This window comes from Lactuca serriola, chromosome 4 (assembly GCF_051521515.1).
Source record: "Lactuca serriola cultivar US96UC23 chromosome 4, Lser_US96UC23_V15, whole genome shotgun sequence".
Taxonomy (NCBI): Eukaryota; Viridiplantae; Streptophyta; class Magnoliopsida; order Asterales; family Asteraceae; genus Lactuca; species Lactuca serriola.
In genome coordinates this window covers 307,649,741-307,672,533 of record NC_136411.1, presented here as the reverse complement: position 1 = coordinate 307,672,533, position 22,793 = coordinate 307,649,741, and the positions used below count along the sequence as shown (strand labels likewise).

The 22,793-nt window shown below is 38.4% G+C and overlaps 1 protein-coding gene and 1 long non-coding RNA gene across 4 annotated transcripts; one reads left to right on the top strand and one right to left on the bottom strand.

Annotated features, from left to right (window-relative positions):
- Window positions 1–8,706: 8,706 nt before the first annotated feature.
- On the bottom strand, window positions 8,707–9,513 carry LOC145099501 (uncharacterized). Its single transcript, XM_079037070.1, has one exon. The coding sequence runs from the start codon at window positions 9,511–9,513 to the stop codon at window positions 8,707–8,709; it is 807 nt and encodes a 268-aa protein (XP_078893196.1).
- Window positions 9,514–16,734: 7,221 nt separating this feature from the next.
- LOC145097269 (uncharacterized) lies at window positions 16,735–18,420 on the top strand. 3 transcript variants are annotated; one of them, XR_013704301.1, is made up of 6 exons: window positions 16,735–16,891; window positions 16,996–17,137; window positions 17,228–17,576; window positions 17,672–17,716; window positions 17,848–17,958; window positions 18,065–18,420. It is a non-coding gene; the product is annotated as an uncharacterized LOC145097269 (long non-coding RNA). The 3 variants fall into 3 exon arrangements; XR_013704300.1 differs by having other exon boundaries at window positions 16,996–17,264; window positions 17,417–17,576; XR_013704299.1 differs by having other exon boundaries at window positions 16,996–17,576.
- The last annotated feature ends 4,373 nt before the right edge of the window (window positions 18,421–22,793 follow it).

Genomic DNA, 22,793 nt, shown 5'->3' with positions numbered 1-22,793 from the left:
ATGCAAGGCCTCACAATGCTAAAACACCAAAACTAAGGTTCCTACAAGGTCTTAATGCATGGAAAGGGCCTAAGCTGAATAAAGTGAGCAACTTTATGTCATTGAAGACCTAGAGGGGTACTGATTTGGAACCATATCCTTGTGACAAGTCCAGATCCGAAGATGACACCCTTTTTGGCACCAAAAGTGGCCATTTACATCCATGAAAAGAGATCTAAGCAACTAAAGGTCAAGATAGTGACTTTATACCTCAATATGGTCACCAATACAGGGTAGATGTTGGATCTACTGATTACCTCTTTGCTCCTTCTTATTCAAGCTCCAAAATTTTCACTATCACACCAAAAATCACTCTCAAAATCTCTCTTTTTTCTCAAGAAGGTTTAAGACTCTAAATAGGGTTTCTCTGGTTGTAGGAACGATGGAAGATGGTTTAAATGAGCCATAAGTTCTTTAAATAGGGTACAAACCCTTGAAAATTAGTATTTCTCGTTACAGTGCCTACTCATCTAGTCTGGATCCTCCGACTCGTTGAGTAGGATTTGAATCCCGCATCCTCATAAATGACTCTACTCGACGAGTTAGAGCTCCCCAACTCACCGAGTCCAAGCACAAAACCCTAAAACTTTGATAAATTAAATAATACTTGGAATAGGTGTTACAAATCTCCCCCACTTGAACTAGACTTCGTCCTCGAAGTCTGTTGACACGAATAAGTCCGGATAGTGATCCCGCATCTCATCCTCCAGTTCCCATGTCCATTCGGAGCCTCTTTGGTGCTGTTATTGCACCTTCACTAGCTTCACTTCCTTGTTCCGGAGAACCTTGGTCTTCCTATTTAACATCGCGGCGGGCCTCTCAATGTAGTTTAGACTATCGTCCACCTAAATGTCGTCCAGAGAAATAACCACGACTTCGTCGGTGGCACACTTACGAAGCTGAGATACATGGAAGGTGTTGTATGGCTAAGTTCGTTCGGCAGATCCAAGCGGTAAGCCACCTTACCCACTTGGGCCGAAATCTTGAACGGTCCAATGTATCTGGGCCCTAGCTTGCCCCTCTTCCGGAACCTGATGACTCCCTTCCATGGGGACACCGTCAGTAACACAAAGTCCCCCACCTGGAAATCTAGGTCTTATCGTCGCCGATCAGCATAACTTTTCTATCGGCTCTGTATGACTCGTAGTCGGTCGCGTACTTGTTGAATTATTCTGGTAGTCTTGAGCACCACTTCGGTGCTCCCCATGACTCGGTGTCCCACCTCGCCCCAACAAACCGGGGTCCTACATCTCCGACCATACAACATCTCAAACGGAGGTCGGTCGATACTAGCATGGTAAATATTGTTGTATGAAAATTCTGGCAATGGGAGGTATGCATCCCACTACCTTCAAAATCCAACACGAATGCCTGAAGTTTATCCTCGAGTGTCTGGATCATCCTCTCGCTCTGGCCATCTTTCTGGGGGTGGTATGTCGTGCTAAAATGCAATTAAGTGCCCAGTTCCTTGTGGAACTTCTTCCAGAATCTAGATGTAAATCGAAAATCTCTATCAGAGACTATCGACACTGTCACCCAGTATCTTGCCGCCACCTCTCGCACATAAATATCCACAAATTTCTTAGCGGAGATGCTCTCAGAGATTGGAATAAAGTGGGCACTCTTCGTCAACCGATCCACAATCACTCATATGGCAGCCACGCCCGTCGCTGTCCACGATAACTTCATGATGAAGTCCATAGTGATCTCGTCTCACTTCCACATGGGAATGGGTAGTGGCTGAACCTTGCCATGAGGCCGCTGATGCTCGGCCTTGAACTTCCGGCAGGTCAAGCACCACTCCACGAACCAGGCGATCTCGCGCTTCATGCAGGGCCACTAGTAACTCAGCCTCAAGTCTTTATACATTTTTGTAGTCCCTGGATGTATAAAGAACTTCGACTTGTGTGCCTCCTCCAATATTTTCTGCCTCACCCCTCTCGATGTCGGAAGCCATACCCAGCCACACTGAGTCAAGAGACCCTAGCCATTCCGGACAAACAAAGGAATTTTCCCCTGTATTTGCTCTAACTTCCAATTTTCGTTATTTAAACCTTCCGCCTGAGCCCCCTTGATCATCTCTAATAATGGAGAGATTATCGTTATCCTCAGACACACGTTCCCAATCGGGGAACCTACCGTCTTGCGGCTCAATGCATTGGCTACCACGTTGGCCTTCCCTGATCTCACAATCATAATCTTTCAGTACGTCTAACCACCTTCTCTACCGCATGTTGAGGTTCTGTTGGTCCATCAAATACTTCATACTCTTATGATAGGTATAAATAGTACACCGTACTACATACAAGTAACGCCTCCTAATCTTGAGGGCAAACACCACTTCCCCCAATTCCAGGTCGTGAGTGGGGTAATTCACCTCATGAGGCTTCAACTGCCTCAAGGTGTAGGCGATCACATGCCCCCTCTGCATCAGTACAATACCTAACCCCGAGATCGACGCATCACAATACACCACCAAATCATCCAGCCTTTCAGGTAGTACTAGAATCGGAGCATCACATAACCTCTGCCTCAGGGTCTCAAAAGCCAACTGCTGATCTGTGCCCCCATCGAAATGTCATATTCTTCTTGGTCAAGCAGTTCAAAGGCACGACGATCTTTGAGAATTCCTGGATTAATCTCCAATAGTACCCTGCTAGACCCAAGAAGCTACGAATCTCAGATGCGCTCTTCGGTACTTCCCACCACATCACCGCCTCAACCTTAGCCGGATCAACCGAAATGTCCTCTTGATTGATGATGTGCCCCAAGAACTACACCTCATGCAACTAGAAATCACATTTTAAGAACTTGGCACACAGCCTTTCCGCTCTCAATGTCTTCAATACCTCCCTCAGATGTTTAATACTTTACATATATAAGTATATGACTTTAATTTTAAAAATTGAAACAAACCAAAAATTGACAAGTGGATAATACTTATTTCAAAAATACCACAAAATGACAAGTGTCAAAACTCATGAGAAATTGACATGTGGCAAAAAAACATTCATTTATTAAGGAGGATTTATATCTTTTTAGAAAGTTGAATCTTTGGTTAGTATTAGTATATGTTGCAAATTGTCTGGAAATGTTTAAAAGTATAAAAAATGGTAAAAATCAAAAATTGTTAAAATAAAAAAAAAAAAATCTACAGGCATGCTCATTTCTTTTTCTTTTTCTAAAACAAAAAATGGTCAATTCAAATAATATAACAACTTTTAAAGCATTTAATATAACAATTTTAAAATTATGTTTTTTGTGCCGTATATAATTTGTTTTTATAGTTTTTGATTTTATAAATGTTAGTTCCCATTTGACGGTTGCTATTTGGAAAAATGTTGTTTTAAAAAGTTTTTGACTGGGAAAAAAATCATATTGTTTGATTGTACATTTGACTGACTCCGTTGAATGATGAAAAATGATCATATTATAGTGTTTTATACTGTGAGAGATGAAGTTGCTGAATAATTATAAATACATATAAATTGTCATACAAAATAAAAATTACACATAATCATTTAAAAATCCTAATCCAAATTGTCATAAAAAGTAATTAAACATAAATTAATGAAAATCAAAATAAAATGTCGATTACGCTCTTTTTAGTTTATTGTTTTTAAGTTGATATTACATTGATATTCTTTCTATTAATTCTAGTTTTTTTTTTATAACCCAACGTGTGATTTTTACCCGGTTTATGTGCGATAGTGGTGGAATGAATCAGATTTTTTTTAAATAAATTAAGTCGATGGTGATGTTATCCAAAAAAATGAATTAAACAAAATTAAGTAAAAGAAATTAACAACCTAATAGAATAATATTTATTAATAAATAAATATTATATATTAAAAATAATATTTATTAGTATACAATAATCCAATGAAAAATAATTAATCTATAAAATCAAAATTAAAAAAAATTATTTAAAAAAAGAAAAGATGCAAGATTTGGGGTACTATTGTGTTTCCGGCTAATTCAGCTAGAATGATAAATCTTACTCGAGAAGATTTTTTTTTTTGTGTGCAAATAAAACAATATTTCCAGTATATTCAGTTAGAAAGTTTTAGTTGAACTGAAAAAATGTCTATCAATATGGCCTTCTTTTTTATTATTATAACATAAAACTAGAATACATTTTCAAAACCTTAATTTTATCTATCTTTTCCGATACATAATTGGATCAAAATCAAAATTCTATTCTTATACTTTTCTGTTCCATTTTGGTAAAATTTTCTCCTTCACAGCATACATACGACAAAATACTGTTATTTTCAATTATTAAATAATAAACTATTTGGATAATTCAACAAAAGATGTTTCGTTGATTTCCATATATCTTAATAAATTCACAAATATTAATCTATATTATATAAGGAAAGCGCAGGCGACTTTCTTGGTAAGAAGGCCGTGGGTGGAAAATTTGTCCGCTACGTGAACATCAGTTGAGTCACGACGAATAAATAATAGAGGTAAAGAGCCAGGTGAAAAAAATAAACTAAAATCTTCCAAATCAAGGCAATGAAAAGAGGTGGATGAGGAGCAGTGAGAAGTAAGAAAATCCCCGGAGATGCTAGTAATGGTAATGGTAATGCTGTGGATGGTGAACAAGTTCAGAGATTAGCCACCGAAGAGGACGTTCAAATGATCGGTAAAGAAACAGCAAAAAATGTATGGCCTTTTATTGGCAATGGACGCAACAGCCGTTTTGGCGCAACTAGATATGCTCATGATGCTCCCAGGAAGGTAGCACGATTTTACTCTAGAATTGAGGATATTTCTCATGTACGTCCAATTCCATTTAAAGTTGGTAAGCATTATGAAAACCAAGAGTTAGGGCGGGACCCAAATCGACTGGATTACTTTTGTTCCACGCCTTTTGATGTCTTTGAAGACGATCATCTCACTGGAGTTGGTAGTTATGGCGGTGGTGGTGGTGGTAGAAACGATGGTGGCATAGTGGCAGGCCATACTACAGGTAGTGACTCTACCGTTGCAGGTGATGGTATAAGGCTACGAGTTCATTGATCAATAATGGGATTAAATAGCCGAAATTACAGGAGGAAATTAGGGAAGATCTAGGCTAAATAAGTAAGGAATAATTTACATTAATTACACAATTAATATAAAATCAGAAATATACAGAGGGTGTATATGTCGGTTAATACTCCCCCGCAGTCGAATGGTGGGCTGGCCGAATAGAGAGACTGGAACGGAAACGGGTGAATAGTTGATGAGGTAATCCTTTGGTAAATATATCGGCGTATTGGTAATCGGCAGGAACATGAAGAACACGAAGGGAACCTATGCGAACTTTTTCTCGAACGAAGCGGATGTCGATCTCGATATGCTTCGTGCGTTGATGCTGAACCGGGTTTTGAGTAAGATATACGGCGGAAATGTTGTCACAATATATGATTGTGGCTTGGTGCAGCGGAAGATGTTGCTCGAGGAGTAGGTTGCGGAGCCATGTAGTTTCAGCTGCGGTATTGGCAACTCCTTTGTATTCAGCTTCAGCACTGGATCGGGAGATAGTCGGTTGTCGTTTGGAGGACCATGAAACGAGGTTATTCTCGAGAAATACACAGTAGCCGGACGTGGATCGACGAGAGTCGGGACACCCCCCCCCCCCCCCCCCAATCTGCGTCGGAGTAGGTTGTGAGTTTTGTAGATTTGGAGGGAGAAATATGAAGTCCATGATGACGAGTGCCTTGGAGGTACCATAGTATACGTTTCAGAAAGTTGAAGTGTGGATCGCGAGGGGTGTGCATAAAAAGGCATACTTGTTGAACAGCATACGCAATGTCAGGGCGAGTGAAGGTTAAGTACTGTAATGCTCCAACGAGGCTACGATATAGAGTAGTGTCTTGCATGAGGTCGCCGGCGGTTGCGCTGAGTTTAGAGTTGGTGTTGACAGGAGTAGCACATGGTTTGCATTGTTGCATGTTCGGCCGGTGAAGAATATCATCCACATATTGTTCTTGGGTAAGAAATAATCCCCCATTTTGATGTTTAATTTGGATGCCGAGGAAGTGATGAAGAGGCCCAAGATCCGACATAGCAAACTCTTTGGATAATAGAGTGATAAAGTGTCGAAGAGTTGTTTCGTCGGAAGCGGTCAAAGCAATGTCATCCACGTAAAGAAGAAGATATGCCATTTTGGTGCCTTGTTGGAAGACAAAGAGAGAGTTGTCGCTTTTGGTGCTTTTAAAACCGCATGTGTGAATGAAGGTTGCAAAGCGACGATACCAAGCCCGCGGGGTTTGTTTTAGCCCATACAAAGATTTCCGTAAACGACAAACGTGTGTTGGGTGTTGTGGGTCCGTGAAACCGGGGGGTTGGAACATATACACGGTCTCGTTGAGACTCCCGTGTAAGAATGCGTTCTTTACGTCTAGTTGGTGAATAGGCCATGATCGGGAAACGACAAGACTAAGAACGGTGCGTATGGTGGTAGGTTTCACTACAGGACTGAATGTTTCATCGCAGTCTACTCCGACTTGTTGGCATTTTCCATTAATTACGAGGCGTTCTTTATATCGTGCAAGAGTCCCGTTGGCATGAAATTTGTGTCGGTATATCCACATACAACGTATGACATGAGCATTGGTGGGACGAGGTACAAGTTCCCATGTGTTGTTATCTATTAGAGTTCGATGTTCATCGGTCATGGCAGAGTGCCAGTTTGGATCAGAGAGGGCGTGTTTGTGGGATTTTGGAAGAGGGGAGATAGTGGAGGTGTTTGTGTTGGTGTGAAGGTTGAGTGGTGGGTTGGGTTTGGTGATTCCGACTTTGGAGCAGGTGGTCATGGGATGATGGGACGTAGGTGGGGGTAGAGGGGGTGGTTAGCTTCTCCGAGAGTAAGTGAGGGGGTAGTACGAGGGTGGTGGAGGGGTAGGGTAGGACGAAATATCGGAGGTTTGGTTGGAAGAGGGTGAGGAAGAAGTGTTGGGGTCGGTTGGAAGGGAGGAGGTGGGTGAGTGGGGGGTTTCAATGGGAGCAGAAAGAGTGGAGTTGTGGTTAGACGGTGGTTGAGTGGTAGCAGAGATTGATGTGGTTGGAGGGTGAAAGAGAAGAGGAGAGGGTTCTGTTTCGAGCAAGGAGTAATTGTGTGGTGGGTTTGGTGTGTAAGATGCATAAGGAAAAGAAGTTTCATCAAAGGTTACATGTCGGGAGAGAATGACTTTACCAGTGGACATGTCAAGGCATCTATAGCCTCGGTATTGGGCTGGGTAACCGAGGAAAAGACAAGGTGTAGACCTAGGTGCGAGTTTGTGTTGTTGGGTGGCGGTTAAGTTGGGAAAACAAGCACAACCAAAGGTGCGTATGTGGTCGTAAGTTGGATGTTTTAGGTAGAGGGCGGATGTAGGGGTTCGGTTTTCAAGTAATGAAGTGGGAAGGATGTTGTGTAAGTAGGTAGCGGTATGAAGGGCCTCAACCCAAAAGGAAGGTGGTAAAGAAGCATGGGTTAGTAGGGTCATCATGATTTCGTTTATGCGACGAATCATTCGTTCTGCAGTGCCATTTTGTTGGGTGGTATGTGGGCATGAGAAGCGAATGTGAAGACTGGTGGTAGAAGCAAAATTATGGAATTTTTGGTAATCGAATTCACCGCCCTTGTCACATTGGAAATTTTTGAGGGAAGTATTGAATTGGGTGTGGATATATTTGTGGAACGTCTTGATTTTATCAAAATTTTCTGATTTGTATTTTAGGGGAAACACCCATGTAAAATGGCTGAAATCGTCAATGATGATGAGGTAGTATTTATAATTAGTTTTGCTAAGGATGGGTGAGGTCCAAAGGTCGGCATGAACAAGATCGAATGGTTTGAGAGTGAGTGATGTGGAATTTTTGAATGGTAGGCGTTTGTGTTTAGCAAGTTGGCAAGAATGACAAACAGACAAACGATCATTTTTATTGCAAGAAATATTTTTATTTTGACTAAAAAAATTTATTACATGATGACCCGGATGACCAAGTCTAAAATGCCAAAGAGGCGAACTAGAAGAAACATAAAAGGATGAAGCTGGAGCGTTGGCTTGCTTGGTGAAGGGGTAGAGATCGCCAGAGCTATCATGTCTAGAGAGGTGCCTCTTGGTCTTGTAGTCCTTTATAGAAAAACCAAGTGGGTCAAATTCAACGGAAAAGAAATTATCACAACAAAATTTACGAAAAGATACAAGATCTTTAACGGTGTGAGGTGTGTGGAGTATATCTTTTAGATGAATAGGTTTGGATGGATGGGGTAAGGTGGTATGACCTGATCCACCTGATCCAAGAACTGGTACTTGATTGCCATTTGCAACAAACACAGATTTAATAGATGACAAACTAGGGATCGAGATTTACCTGCATTGGTTGTGAGGTGAGATGTAGAGCCAGTGTCCATATACCAATCATCATTTTCTTGGTCCAGACTCATAGCTGAAAAGGTAGCCCCAAGTTCAGAAGGTTCAAGTGGGTTTACCTCTGTGAGATTGGCTTGAGCTTGTGTTTGTCTTGGTTGTTGCTGGGCAAAAGAGGTAGGCCAGGGAGAGGCCCATCCAACTTGAGTGGGATATGGACACGGCGGCGGAGAAGCCCAGTAGGGTTGGGTCCAGTATGATGGTGGGTAGCCAGCCCATGTAGGGCGTGTTTGTTTGGACACAAAACCTCGTCTCTTATTCAATTGGGTTTATGGTTGCCGCCCAGAAGATGGATAATTAGGTCGAGAAGGAGATGCAGATGCTGGTGCGCGACGATTGGTGTTGCGCTGCTGGTGAGGGCGGCCTTTGTTTCCAGATTCGCCTCGTCGGAAATTTGAGTTTGCTGGTGGGTCGTGTTCAACAGTAGCAACGATTTCTGTGGATGAGTGTGAATCTCGAGCACGCTGTCGCTGAATTTCAAGTTGAAGCATGGAGCATGTTGAAGGATTTGATTGATGTAGGCACCGGTTGTATCAAATTCTGATGGCAGCCCACGGACAAGTTGAAGGACCAGACGTTTCTCGTTTACAGGGCAATCGACGTCATTCAGTTGGCTTGCCAGGTCTTTGAGACGTTGGCAATAAGCTTCAAGGGATGACATTGCTCGAAGGGTAAGGTTTGTGAATTCGTGTTCAAGAGCAGCAGCACGAGATCCTTTGTTGTTAAGGAAGATGTTCTGAATTTTGAACCAGGCTTCATATGCGGTAGAGTCCGGTTCAAGCACACGGGCAAGGAGATCATCTGATATCGTTCCATATATCCATTGGAGGACAATGGCGTCAATTTCGGACCAGATTTCGTAGGTCGGGTCAGTCTTGGATGGAGGGTCGGAACCATCGATGTGGGCAAGAACTCTATAGCCTTTAGCATGAAGTTTGAACAATCGAACCCATGAAGAGTAAGATACCTTTGTACCGTCAAGGGTACGAATCTTGTTCTGTATGTTCGTGACTGTGTAGACGGGATGGAGAGCTTTGACAGGTGTTGGGTCTTGTTTGTCTGACATCGTTAATGGAGAAGATGATCAGAGAAAAGAGAAATATTGCAAAAGAGGTGAAGATGTCCAGTCGTAGCTGAGATGACAGGGAGAAATTTTGAGGTGAGGAGCACTTGGCTCTGATACCATATAATTCACAAAGGAATCGTGCCTTTCATTGATCAATAATGGGATTAAATAGCCACTGTACAGAGAAATTACAGGAGGAAATTAGGGAAGATCTAGGCTAAATAAGTAAGGAATAATTTACATTAATTACACAATTAATATAAAATCAGAAATATACAGAGGGTGTATATGTCGGTTAATAGGGATTTCTGCTAATAATGATATTGGAGCAGTACTGCAAAGACTAAACAAAGGAAAAGGTAATGACGGTGATGGCGGTTGTGGTGGTGATGGTGGTAAGAGTGGTGGGGTTGTGGGCCTGAGGATGGAGAAGGAAAGAGGTGGTAGTGAGACTGCTGGAGCAGGTGGTGGTGACAGGACTCGAGAAGTTCCGTTTGGGGTTTTTGGTAATAATGGTGGTGATTATGGTGAAGCTGTAGTCGAAAGATTGCTTGGATTCAAGCAGGATGGAGCAACGGTGACTATGCGGGTGGCAGTTAGAGTGGTGATGTTGTTGATGATGGTGATAGTGATGGTGATGTTTATGGTGGTGTTGGTGTTGGTTATGGTGAAGATGGAAGTTAAGCGGTAGGAGGATGGTGGGAAAAGTGGCGGGAGTTGTTAACATGGTGGAGTAATTAGTTTAGAGATGTAGATATATGATGTATTTTTATTTTCATTAATTATACTGTAATGTAATACGTGTGTTGAAAAACTATCATTGAGTTATTTCTAATATTTCTAATTTTTTAATTTCCAAAGCTAGTTATAAGTATATTAATTTACAATAATGTTTCCAAAAACATTTACAACCCGTATGTTGCAACCCTTATATATTTTTAAAAATAATTCTCTTCATTTTTCTGTATATCTATTTTGAATAGTTATATTTTCCACTCTATACTTTTTGAAATTTCAATTTGGTTCTCTACTTTTAAAGAATTATAGTGTTCACCCTCTATTTTTCTAAAATGTCATTTTTATTCTTTGACTTTGAGCTTAAATATAGCATTTTCACTCCGTTATTTTGTAAATTTTCTTGTTTATCTCGGTAATATACATATTCTAATTTTTTATAATAGTTTTTTCATCGTTAAGAAAAAACTATTTTTACGTGCTTATTTTTATGTACGTATCGTTAAAATCGTTTTATTAATATAATTATTAAAATTCAATTTATAAAACCAAATGACGCGGCAAACACCAAACAACGTATGGCCGGCAAAATCCCTTTTAATTTTAAGTTTGAAAACAAAATTCTTTGTAATTTGTTTGATTTTTTTTTGGGATTTGCAGCTTCTTTTCACTATTTTTTGTTGAGATTAAATTAGGGATGTCAAAAACTTTAGTGGGACCCCAATTCTATACCAGATTAATTTTTCAAAAAACTTGGGGGGGGGGGGGGGGGGCGGGGGCGGGAGTGGGATTAAACCCCATTTTATTTTCGGAACCGGGGACGAGAGTGGATATTCCCGTCCCGTACTCCCACAGGGGACTCGTTTGTATATTTATAAAATATATATTTAATTTAAAAATATATATAGACAATACATTATATAATTTTAGAGTTTCTTGATTTTTTTCCACTACGACGATAGGATAGTGAATTGATTATATATATATACATCATAGGTTACTACCAAATATTACTATTATAATTGGCAAAGAATTTCATAGAAACACCGAGTACTATTATCCTTCCTAAGTATATAGCTAGCAACAATATGTTCATTGCAAATTCCGTTGAAAAATAATAAATCTAAGAGGAAAAAATTTCACTCTATTTAGCACCCAATGTTTAAAAAGGTGTAACTTCACAAGTAAAGATATATTATTCTTTATATATATAAATTTTGTGCTTTTATGAACAGTACCTGGGTCGGTACTGTTCGGAGTCGGATCCTTGGTGGTATATCTACTCATCAGCTTAGTTTAATCCCTCCGGTCCTTCTCGATGTTTCCTCCACCGCCTCGCTCTTTTTGCTCTACCTTCCACCGATTGTGGTCACGGGAACGAAAAAAAGGAGGGTAGTTGCCGATGGTGACGGTGCCTACCACCGGAAAGTGCTGCAGTGGTTGTTATTTTGTCACCTAGGGTTGGATCCTTGGTGGTGTATCTACTCATCGACTAAGTTTAATCGCTCCACTCCTTCTCGAAGTTTCCTCCACCGCCTCATCCTATTTGCTCTACCTTCCACCGATTGTGGTCACGGCAACAAAAAAAAGGAGGGTAGTCGTCGATGGTGACGGTGCCTACCACTGGAAAGTGAGCGGTGGTTGTTATTTTGCCTGGGAAAGAAACAAATAGAGATCAAAGATGACTGCAATCTACCTATCCTTTTGTTGACTCTCTTGCTTTCGGTTTAGGGCTTTAAATTGTTTCCCATTTGTGAAGGTAAATGGGAGAAGATAGTTGACGCTTTCAGTTACCAAAATTTCAGTGGATTAAAAGGTTTTCGCCTATTCAACTATCAAAATGGTTTAAATACAAGGAGTTCTTGATTAACAAGAAAACAAAGATAACGACAAGCTAATGGATAATAACCAAATAATCTAACGAATAAATCAGATATTCCAGGAGAGGATGACTCCCCGTTTTTCAATTCCTTTACTCCCCTCAAGTTGGTGCATGTAAGTTCCGAATGCCCAACTTGCTAAGCAAAAAATGAAGACGTTGTGAACCCAAAGCCTTTGTAAATAAGTCAGCAACTTGATGTGTAGTGTGAACATGCAGCAACTTGATGTGTAGTGTGAACATGCATTGGACGAACCTCATTGGACTCAACTCGTTAACGGACGAAATAACAATCCATTTCAAGATGCTTAGTTCATTCATGAAACACATGATTATTAGCTATGTGCCTTGCTGCTTGATTATCACAAAACAAAGGTGTAGGACCAATGGGAGGAGCTTCCAAGTGTTTCAATTACCAACGTAACCACAAAGTTTCACTAACAGACGTTGCCATGGCTCGATACTCTGCCTCTGCTGAAGAACGGGAAACAATGGACTGCTTCTTGGTTTTCCTAGAGATGGGTGCACGTACCTCCAAGTAGAATCCAATACCCGGTACAAGAATGCCTGGTGGCAGGACAGCCAAGCCAATCTGCATCACAATATGTCGCAAGATTCATTCCTCCACCTTTTGGAAAAAATATTCGCTGACCTGGTGTTGCCTTTAAATACCGTAAAATTCGGTGCACTGCATTCAAGTGTGTTTGCCTTGGATCAGAAACAAATTGACTCAAAATGTTTACAGAAAATGCTATGTCCGGCCGAGTGGCTTGTAAATAAAGAAGTCTTCCAATTAAACGCCGGTATTGACTAGCATCAACAGCAGGACTATCCTTGCTTTGATCTAGTTTCAGATTTTGCTCCATCGGAAAGCTACAAGATCGACAACCTTGCATCCCACTGTCTTCAAGAATATCCAAAAGTATACTTACGTTGACCCAAAACCAAACCATCCGAGGTTCGAGCCACCTCTAGTCCAAGAAAATACTTCAATGGGCCTAGATCTTTTATGCTAAACATTTTTTCTAGATACATTTTTGTGTCATGTATCTTAGAAACACCATTCCCGACAATAATGACGTCGTCCACATATATAAGGGTTGCAACAAAACTTCCCTGTTTCTTGTATATGAAAAGTGAATGATCCGCATGCGATTGTTTGAAATTGATTGCGAGCAAAGTTGTTGTAAATTTGTGATACCAATTACGTGATCCCTGTCGGAGACCATAAGGAGATTTTTGCAACCGGCATACTCTAGTATCACCTTCTTTGCTAAAACCTTGAGGTATCTTCATGTACACCTCCTCATCCAAATCTCCATGCAGAAACGCATTGTTGACATGAAGTTGATGCATGATCTAGTCTCTCTTTACAGCCACAACAAGTAAGGTTCAGACAGTAACAAGTTTCGCCACCAGAGCAAAAGTGTCATGAAAGTCTACCCCCTCCAACTGAGTGAAGCCTTTTGCAACAAGCTGTTCCTTGTACCTCTCAATTTCGCCATTTGGTTGGTATTTAATCTTATAGATCCATTTGGAGTCTATAGCACACTTTCCTTTTGGCAACTCCTCAAGTGACCAAGTTCCATTTTCTTCAAGAGCATTTATTTCTTTTTGCATCGCTTCTCTCCACTTAACATCCTGCACAGCTTGATTAAAATGTTTCGGCTCATGGTTTGAGCTAACTGAAGTTAAAAAAAGCTTTGTGCGAATGGCTAAACCGATCATAAGACAAAAAATTAACCATAGGATGTACCGTTGAAGGTTGTTGATTGGCGGTGGGTGATGCATGGTCTACCAAAGATGGCAAGTCCACAATGAAGTCATCGAGATATTTGGGTCTAGACCTGCTTCTTTTATCTCTCTGTTCTTCAGTGGGTTGCATTTGATCAATTGTGTCTTCTGTAACATGATCTGCTGGATCTTCAGACAAGTTTAGATCAATGGTGGTCTCGTCTCATCACATGTACCCAGGTCTAATTCGGGTTCGCTCAGTAAACCTTGATCAGCCTCCCTTCGTGTCAGTTCATCACTTTCTTCGACAGTGTTGCCTAGAAAATCATCGAGCCTTGCTTCGCTATTATTCCTTTCTATATTATCAGTGAAAGGAAAACATTTTCCACAAACTTGATGTCTCTAGAGACAATGATCTTCTTATCGGTAAGGTCAAATATTCGATATCCTTTCTTTCCTTGTGGATATCCAATGAACATGGTCTCCCCCTCACTTCAAACTTATCTCCCTTGGTTTCCATGTTTCTTGCATAAACTAAGCATCAGAAGACTTTCATGTGGTCATAGTTAGGTTTTTGTCCAAAACAGGACTTCATATGGGGTCTTATGTTTAATGACCTTTGAGGGTAATCTATTGATAATGTACATGGTTGTGAGAACACACTCTCCCCAAAACTTGATTGGCACATTGGCCTCAAACTTCAATGCTCTTGCGATCTCAAGAATGTGTCTATGTATTCGCTCCACAACCCCGTTTTGCTATGGGGTATATGGGCATGTGGTTTCCAATATGATTCCTTCCTTAGCATAAAAATCTCTCATGGAGCCTGATATGAATTCACATCATTATCTGCTCTTATTCACTTGGTTTGTTTTTCAAATTGCATTTTCAGCATGTTGTGAAAGTCAATTAAATAGCTGCTTGCTTCATTCTTGTATTTAAGAAGATAAACCCAAATAGCCCTACTGAAATCATCTACGATGGTAAGGAAATAAGAAGCACTGGAAATCGAAGGAGTATGATACTTGCCCCAAACATCAACATGTAACAAATCAAAACAACTATTTGTTTTTATTGAACTAAGAGTAAATGGAAGCCTAGTATGTTTAGCTTTACACATGAATCACAAACTCTTTCTTTTAATTTCCTAGAATGATTCTCCAAAAAATCGACTTGGCTCAACTTTGATTCGGAGGCATGACCCAACCTCTTATGCCACAGCTCAACATCAACAGTTGTCATCATAACACTCTTCTTTTCTGCTGCCAAGCCCATTCGGTAGAGACCACCTTTGCACTCACCCGCGCCAGTCAATTTCTTCGAGTGCAAGTCCTGCATGTAGCACAAATCAGGAAGAAAAGTTATGGCACATTGTAAATCTCTAGTCAGTCGACTGACTGATAATAAATTGCAATTGAATTGTGGAATATGCAAGACTCCTTCAATTTTGATTCGATTCTGTAAAGTGCAATTTCCTTTTCCATCAACGAAAACAAGATCTCCATTGGGTATTGTAACTGATGGTTCCAATGGGTTTCTCGTGTTGTTTTCTAGCAAATATTGTTTATATGTTATATGTTCAGTAGCACCAGAGTCAACGACCCATGAATCATCAATCTTGACCATACCAGCCATGTTTACTGTGGGTATGGTGTTGTTGTTTCACCCATCTTTAGAGAAATGTTTGATCAGGTTCTGGTATTGCTCATTCGATAGACCTGGAATAGGACTAGTTCCTGAATCAACGAATGCTGCCTTTGTTTTATTCTTTTCCTGTTTCGCCTTATTCGGCCACCAATCGGGATACCCAATTCTTTTGAAACATCCGTCTCTGTTGTGACCATTCTTACCACAGTGGTTGCAGTGCTCTACCTCTTCTCCTGTGACCTTCTTAATGTCTTTTGATGCAGACTTCTTCCTTTGTTGGCTGAAATTTGCAGTAATTTCTTTCTTTCCTGGAGTGTAGGTCTGAAGTGCTGCAGCCTCTGTTCTTGTCTTCTTAGATACCGAAACTGCCCTTTGCTGTTCGTCATGGCAAGAATTTGTGTCTTGATTGTAGAGTATTCACTGTCAAGGCCCATGAGGAATTCGTAGAGCTTTTCTTTTTCTTTGAACTCATTAAGCCTTTTGCCAATATCACAGGTACGAGTGGAGCATGAACAGCGTGGAAGAGGTGATATGGTCTGGATCTTGTCCCACAGTCCCCGTAGCTTGGTGTAATAAGCTGAAACCGATGTTCCTTCTTGTCTCGTGATGGTGAGTGACTGTTTCAACTCATATGCTCTTGGAGCACTTTCTTTTCCAAACCTCTCCTCTAGATCATCCCAGATCTCCTTCGATGTGTATGCATATTTGACGCTTGTTCTGATATCCTTTTCCATGGCCGTATTTATCCATCCCTTGATCATCGAATCTGCACGCATCCAAGGCATGTATACGGCTGAATCTTCTCCTGGTTTCTTAATTGACCCAGTTATGAACCCAACCTTGTTCTTGGCGAAAAGAAAGTTCTTCATCTCCTGGCCCAGTCATTATAGTTGCTATCGGTTAGGATGTCGTTAACGTGCATCTGCCTGGGGTACTCTGACGCATGGATGTAGTAGGGAGAATTAGAATTGAGGGGAGTCCCATCAGGTTCCTTCAAGGATTCTGGTTTCTCACCGGTCATCTCCGGTTGGGTTCGTCGCAAGCCTGTGAATCCTGCTTTGATACCATGGAAATTTCAGTGGATTAAAAGGTTTTCGTCTATTCAACTATCAAAATGGTTTAAATACAAGGAGTTCTTGATTAACAAGAAAACAAAGATAACGACAAGCTAATGGATAATAACCAAATAATCTAACGAATAAATCAGATATTCCAGGAGAGGATAACTCTCTGTTTTTCAATTCCTTTAATATTATGATTCACTTTGTTGTTTTTAAAATTTTTGGTTTCTTCTTCCAGGTTTCTCATTTCATCAAATTCGACAGAAGGGAAAAATAATACGACTTCTCTGTTTTCTCTTTCCTTCCTTTCCAATTTCTCAAGGTATGGTTTTTTCTACTTTTCCTTTACTGATTTTTTATTTCTATTTGATTTCTTCCTACTATCGCCTCCAAATTTTTTCCTTCTTAAAAACCTTGGATTTTCAGATGGTGTTTGTTGAAGATGATCTGTTTGGGCTGGCGTATCGGGAATGTTTACCAACTAAAGTGGGGTTTCCCTCTCCTCTCCGCTCCAATAACCTCATCTCTCTGCCCTGGAATCGAACCCTGATTACAGAAATGTCAACATGTGTGATTGCGTCTTTTGTTTTTTAACCCTTCTGTTATGTTTATTTATGAATGTTGTAATTTTTTTCTGCTGATTTGCCTTCTTATTTAGGGCTTATCGTCCCATTTCTGACAAGCTTCTTTTGCTGGTAATGAAAAAATATCTTTTTTTACTGTTAAAAGTTGGTTTAGTGGAGAAACGGGAACGAAAGTGCTTTTGTATTTTTTTTCTACTGCTTTGCCTTTCCAAGCCTTTCCATTTTGGGCTCATCATGCAATTGTTAACAAGCTTCTTCTACAGGTAATGAAAAAAACTCTATTTTTCCCTGTTAAAAGATCATTGAAATTTAGTGGAGAAATGGGAACAAAAGTGGTTTCTATTCTGTCAAATGAAATGCTCACTTGACGTGGTGTTTGGGATCGGTTTATTTGGTCATGAGTACTACACAGTTATAACATAGGTAAACTCCACATTTTAGCATTAAATTAAAACTATAACTCACACATTTATGATTTTTTTCTTTCTTCTACTACAATTTTGTTCCTGCAATGGCAGAAAATGGAACTGGTGCTGATTGAAGATATAAAAATCAAACTTTATGTATGTATATGGTCATTGAGTTTTGTTTCTCTCTCTTTTGAGATTATGTTTAATTACATTTTTACGATGGTTTGAGGTATTTTGGATTTTAATTGATATGGTTTTGGTGTTGTTTTGGTTTTGATTTATAGAGGAGTTGGAAATATGGATATGGTGGATTTGGAAAATGCAAAGACACGCGATGAAAAGAAGAATATCGAGTATATTTAAAGTAGACTCAATTTCAGACTTCGTTCAAATAAGTAATGACCATATTAACCTTTTAGAATAAATATCATATTTCATATATAACTAGATTTATAAGTTTATGTTTCTATAATAAGTTCTACCTTTCTTTGATGTCTTTAGGACTATATTTGAAGTGCATATTGATGGGTTTGAGGAAAAGCCATGGAGACTTCAAGATATTGATTTATCATACTTTTCCAACTTTGGTATGAATATGGAACGCTGGAAGGACAAGTCCTAAAAACATTATTACTTTTATTTGGAAAATTTTGTTTGTATTTTCAAGAAAGAATAAGGTTCGTATAATTGGAATAGCCATCAATAGAAAAAGATGAGCTTTATGCATTACGTATTAATCAAACGAGATAAAACAATATAATTCAGGATAGTAGCAAAAGATCTGTGAGTTTGTTGTATTCCTATAATAGCATAGTACTTATAGCTTTTAACCATAATAAGAACCTACTTTATAGGTATGAATTTGTTTGTATTTGTCACACCTCCAAACCGGAACGGCAGAAACGTTCGGGGGTAGAGGACATCATGTTTAGTATCACAACACATGCATCATAGTAATCAAAGTAACAAACGACCATTGCATTCATATGACAGTGTTTACAATGTATGTGATTCACAAAAGTTAGACTCCAAAAGTAAATAACAAAACAAGACATAAAGCTACTATACTCCATCTTCTGAACGCCAATACGCATACCTGCCTACTAGTTTCCTGAGAATACAAGTTATTTCGAAAGAGTAGATCAGCATTTAAGCTGGTGAGTTCATAAGTATTTAAGTGATGAAAAGTAAGTTGTAAGTTCTTTTTAGAAAAGTCCGTCTGTTCCTACAGAAAATCCTATATTTTCTGATATGATGAATGAAAGTAAAAATAACTCTACAATTTCTTCTATAAGTACTAAATGGATATAAGTTATATACAATTTAGAGTAACCAGACAATCGATTGTGTGAATCTTCCCTAAGCCTACAACCAAACAAGGAACAGGAAATGAAGCGGAAAGCACACATTCCATTGTTTGTTAGATCTTCACTGTATATAACCCTGACGTATTCATTTGGTACTTACGGAGTAAACTGTCATAGTTCTTTATATTTGATGAAACCATTCATTAAGAAAATCATATTCATATATTTCCTTTAGTAAAAATGGTAACCACAATAGTTCCTTCTATAATCACTTAGTTATATATATATATATATATATATATATATATATATATATATATATATATATATATATATATATATATAACATCGAACGGAAGTTAAATGGGTGAATCTACCTTAAGCCCACAACCAAACAAGGAACAGGAAGTAAGGCGGAAAGCACACATCCAACTGCCTATTGGATATTGATTATATATAACCCTGTTGTATAAACTAAGGTATTATAGAATTAATCACTAAGGTACTTTAAGTTATACTGGTTTAATAAAATGAATTAAACCCTTCTACTGATAAGTTTCTAGTTTAGTTTACTAAATGTTCTATCTGAAAAGTATGTTTTTATACGAGAAAATGGTATATTGAATTTGTATTCTATGACCTGACCCGTACCTGGTACTCCTTATGATTACTTGGTGTATACGGAATATATATATATATATATATATATATATATATATATATATATATATATATATAGCTAAGATCGAATAGATAGTAGACTGGGTGAATCTGCTCTAAGCACACAACCAAACAAGGAATAAGAAATGAAGCAGAAAACACACATTCTACTGTCTACCGAACCCGATTAATATATATCCTTGATGTATCTACCGATGAATCATAAAGTTAGCATTATAGGCCCCCTTCTAACTAAATGTATTAAGACTCGACTGTTCTGCTTGTCTTTTGTAATGATGTAAGTTTTCCCAAATTTAAGACTATCTTTACTAGAAAATAGTTTGCATTACCTTTTATGTGAGAACATCACTATATGAATGTAATGGGAAAATGAAAGTATTTAGTAATATTGTATAAAGTAATTACTGAAACACTAACTACCTTAAAACCAGTTTTTTAATTAAGGTTAAGATGTAATGAGGTTATAACCATACTGATCAACAAGTGTTTAACACGACGACCTGCTGGCGTCGAAACTGATGTGACATTTGTCACCCCTTGGCCTGTCGGCCAAACTGTTGCGAACAGTCGGGATGCGGGCTTGTTAGTCCCGTATAGATCTATACACACAATGTCCGTTCTCCTTCCAGGAGACTCTGGTTACAAAACGCGACCTAACAAGTATATTGCTAAGTCGTGAAGTAGTCTGACATAAATGTTATCTTGTTCTTGTTATCGTATGTTCCTTTCTGTTCTTGTTATCATATGTTCTGAACTCCTAAACTATACTTGTTATAGTTTATTAGTATCTTTGTTTTGAACTGTCTCTGATTTGTAGAAAAGACTCGATTATCTACTGAGTTATGATTGTACTTTAAAAACAGAGCTTTATAAACAACAAAGTAACATAACTTTCAAAGAGTTTTTGAAATGATTTGATCACTTATAAAGCATAAGAAATCCTTTAAATGATGATTATCACAGATAAACACTTACACAATATCATTGTGTTCAACTTGTATTCCCCCGCCCCCCCCCCCCCCCCCAAAAAAAAAAAGCATTTAAAACATTTAAAAGATTGATTATAGGGGTATGAACTCACCTTATGTGGGTGATTCAATTGAAGGTTCGTGTAAGGATGAGAAGTTCCACGAATGAATTCCCGAGACACAAACGAGTCCTAAATGACATATAATGGCATATATAGGCATGTAATTAGTGTTTAAAACAACTAACATGCAAGGAAACAACATTAGGGACTAGGAAACATTTGCAATGAAGTGTTACAATCACATGTGATTGTATGAAAGGGAGTTTACGGCCACATTAAGTGTGTTTACGGACACACACTTGAGTTTACGACCTCAAGAAGTGTTTACTGCCATAAACACTTGAAGATTATGCATTTTAGATATTGATTCATGCTTATAGGGTGTTTGTCTCATGAGGATACAAGAGTTTCTAACGGATAACAAGTTGATAGAAGAGATACTCACACTTTGGATGAGTTTAGGGTGTTTACGGCCCAAGAACAAGTGGGTGTTCTGGGTGAAAAGATGAAGATTTGAAGATCTTGAAGGAAAGTGATGAATTCAAGGATGTGATTCATAGGATTCATATGATCAAGAAGATTAACTAGCAAAATGGAGGAATTACTTACGTTTTTGAATAGAAATGATGGTTCCCTTGATGATACTTGAGAGAGTTTGAGTGTTCTTGGTTGAAAGAGGTGAGAAATGAAGGATAAATGAAGGAAATTTATACTGATCATGGGAGTTCACGGCCACCAAGAGTTTACGGCCGTAAACTCTAGTTTGCGGCCGTAAACTCCTTGTGATGGAGTTTCCGACTCTTTTGCAACCCAATGAACTTAAGCTGACACACCCATACACACAATCCTTAAGTGTACTAGGCTTGGAACACTCAAACAGACCCTTAACAATGCTAAAAGATAGCAGAAATAAGTCTGACATTTGATTGGATTGATTGGCTTTACCGGATAGAAATTTTCGGGTTGTCACAGTATTTTTCTTCTACATTTAAAGAAACATAGATAAAATACTATTTATTGGCAAAGTACCAATCAAGCCAACCTGACCCATGCAGAGCATGTGTCTTTTCCCTAGTTTGACTTAAAAGTTAAAGTATGTTGCTTTTTATGTTTAAAAATATAAGTACATTATTGTTTTAGGTTAAAAATGGTTTTTCATTAAAAATAATTTGTTGTTTTGTTTTAGAAATATAAATTCGTTGTTGTTTCGGGCTACAAGAAACCACCGGAGAGAAAAACTACATCAAACAAAAAAATTCGAACAATTTCATTAGTCTACCTCTTAAAAACACATCCATAGTTAACTATCTTGAACTATTGACGACTGGTTTAAAAATCGAACCGGTTGGACATCAAACATACTAAATCAACCACTGCTAAAAACTCGAACCGGTCGGACATCAAACATACAACATCAAGGATTTTAGATGAGTATATAGAAATTAATACAAAAATAAGATAAAAATTAATATCAGAAAGAAAGAAAAACTATTGGAGGCTTTGAATAACATAATCTTGACATTTAAGCCTTCTTGTTGGTACAAACTACATTTATTTTATTTTAAAATTTGAATTTTTTAAAGTACTTCAATATTAATTGATTTAATTCTAATGTGTTTTTTATAATAACCGAATTTCTTCTGTCAGAATGACCTTTAGTTAGAATGATATATTCTATGAGAATGCCAAAATTCGTACTAAATGCTAGAATACATATTCCTATAGAATGAATAGCAGCTCATATCTTGAAACATTCTTTTATTTCAGGTCATTCTAACAGAATATATTTATGAGTATCTTGAAACATTCTTGAACCATAAAAGAATAAATATTATGACAGAATACATATTTTGACGGAATGAACTTCTTGAAAAATAACAAATTCTTGAACCATCAATTGAAGAATAAAAACAAAAATTACACTAATTCTTAAAGAATATGGGTAACAATTCCTAGGAATTACATTTATTGTTAAAAAATAAAACTAAGAACGGTTGAAAATTGAAAAAAAAAAATCAAAATCTAACAAAAGACACTAATACATTCTAAAAGAATATTGTTGTTGAGAATCACTTTCAATCCTGCAGTCCGTTCTTCAAGCATCTGTGAAACGAAATCCAATTGTACTTTTAGAACCCAATAATACATTACCAAATGGAAAATAAAAAAACTAAAGTCTTTTGTACAAATCTGAAGACATGTGAATTGCATC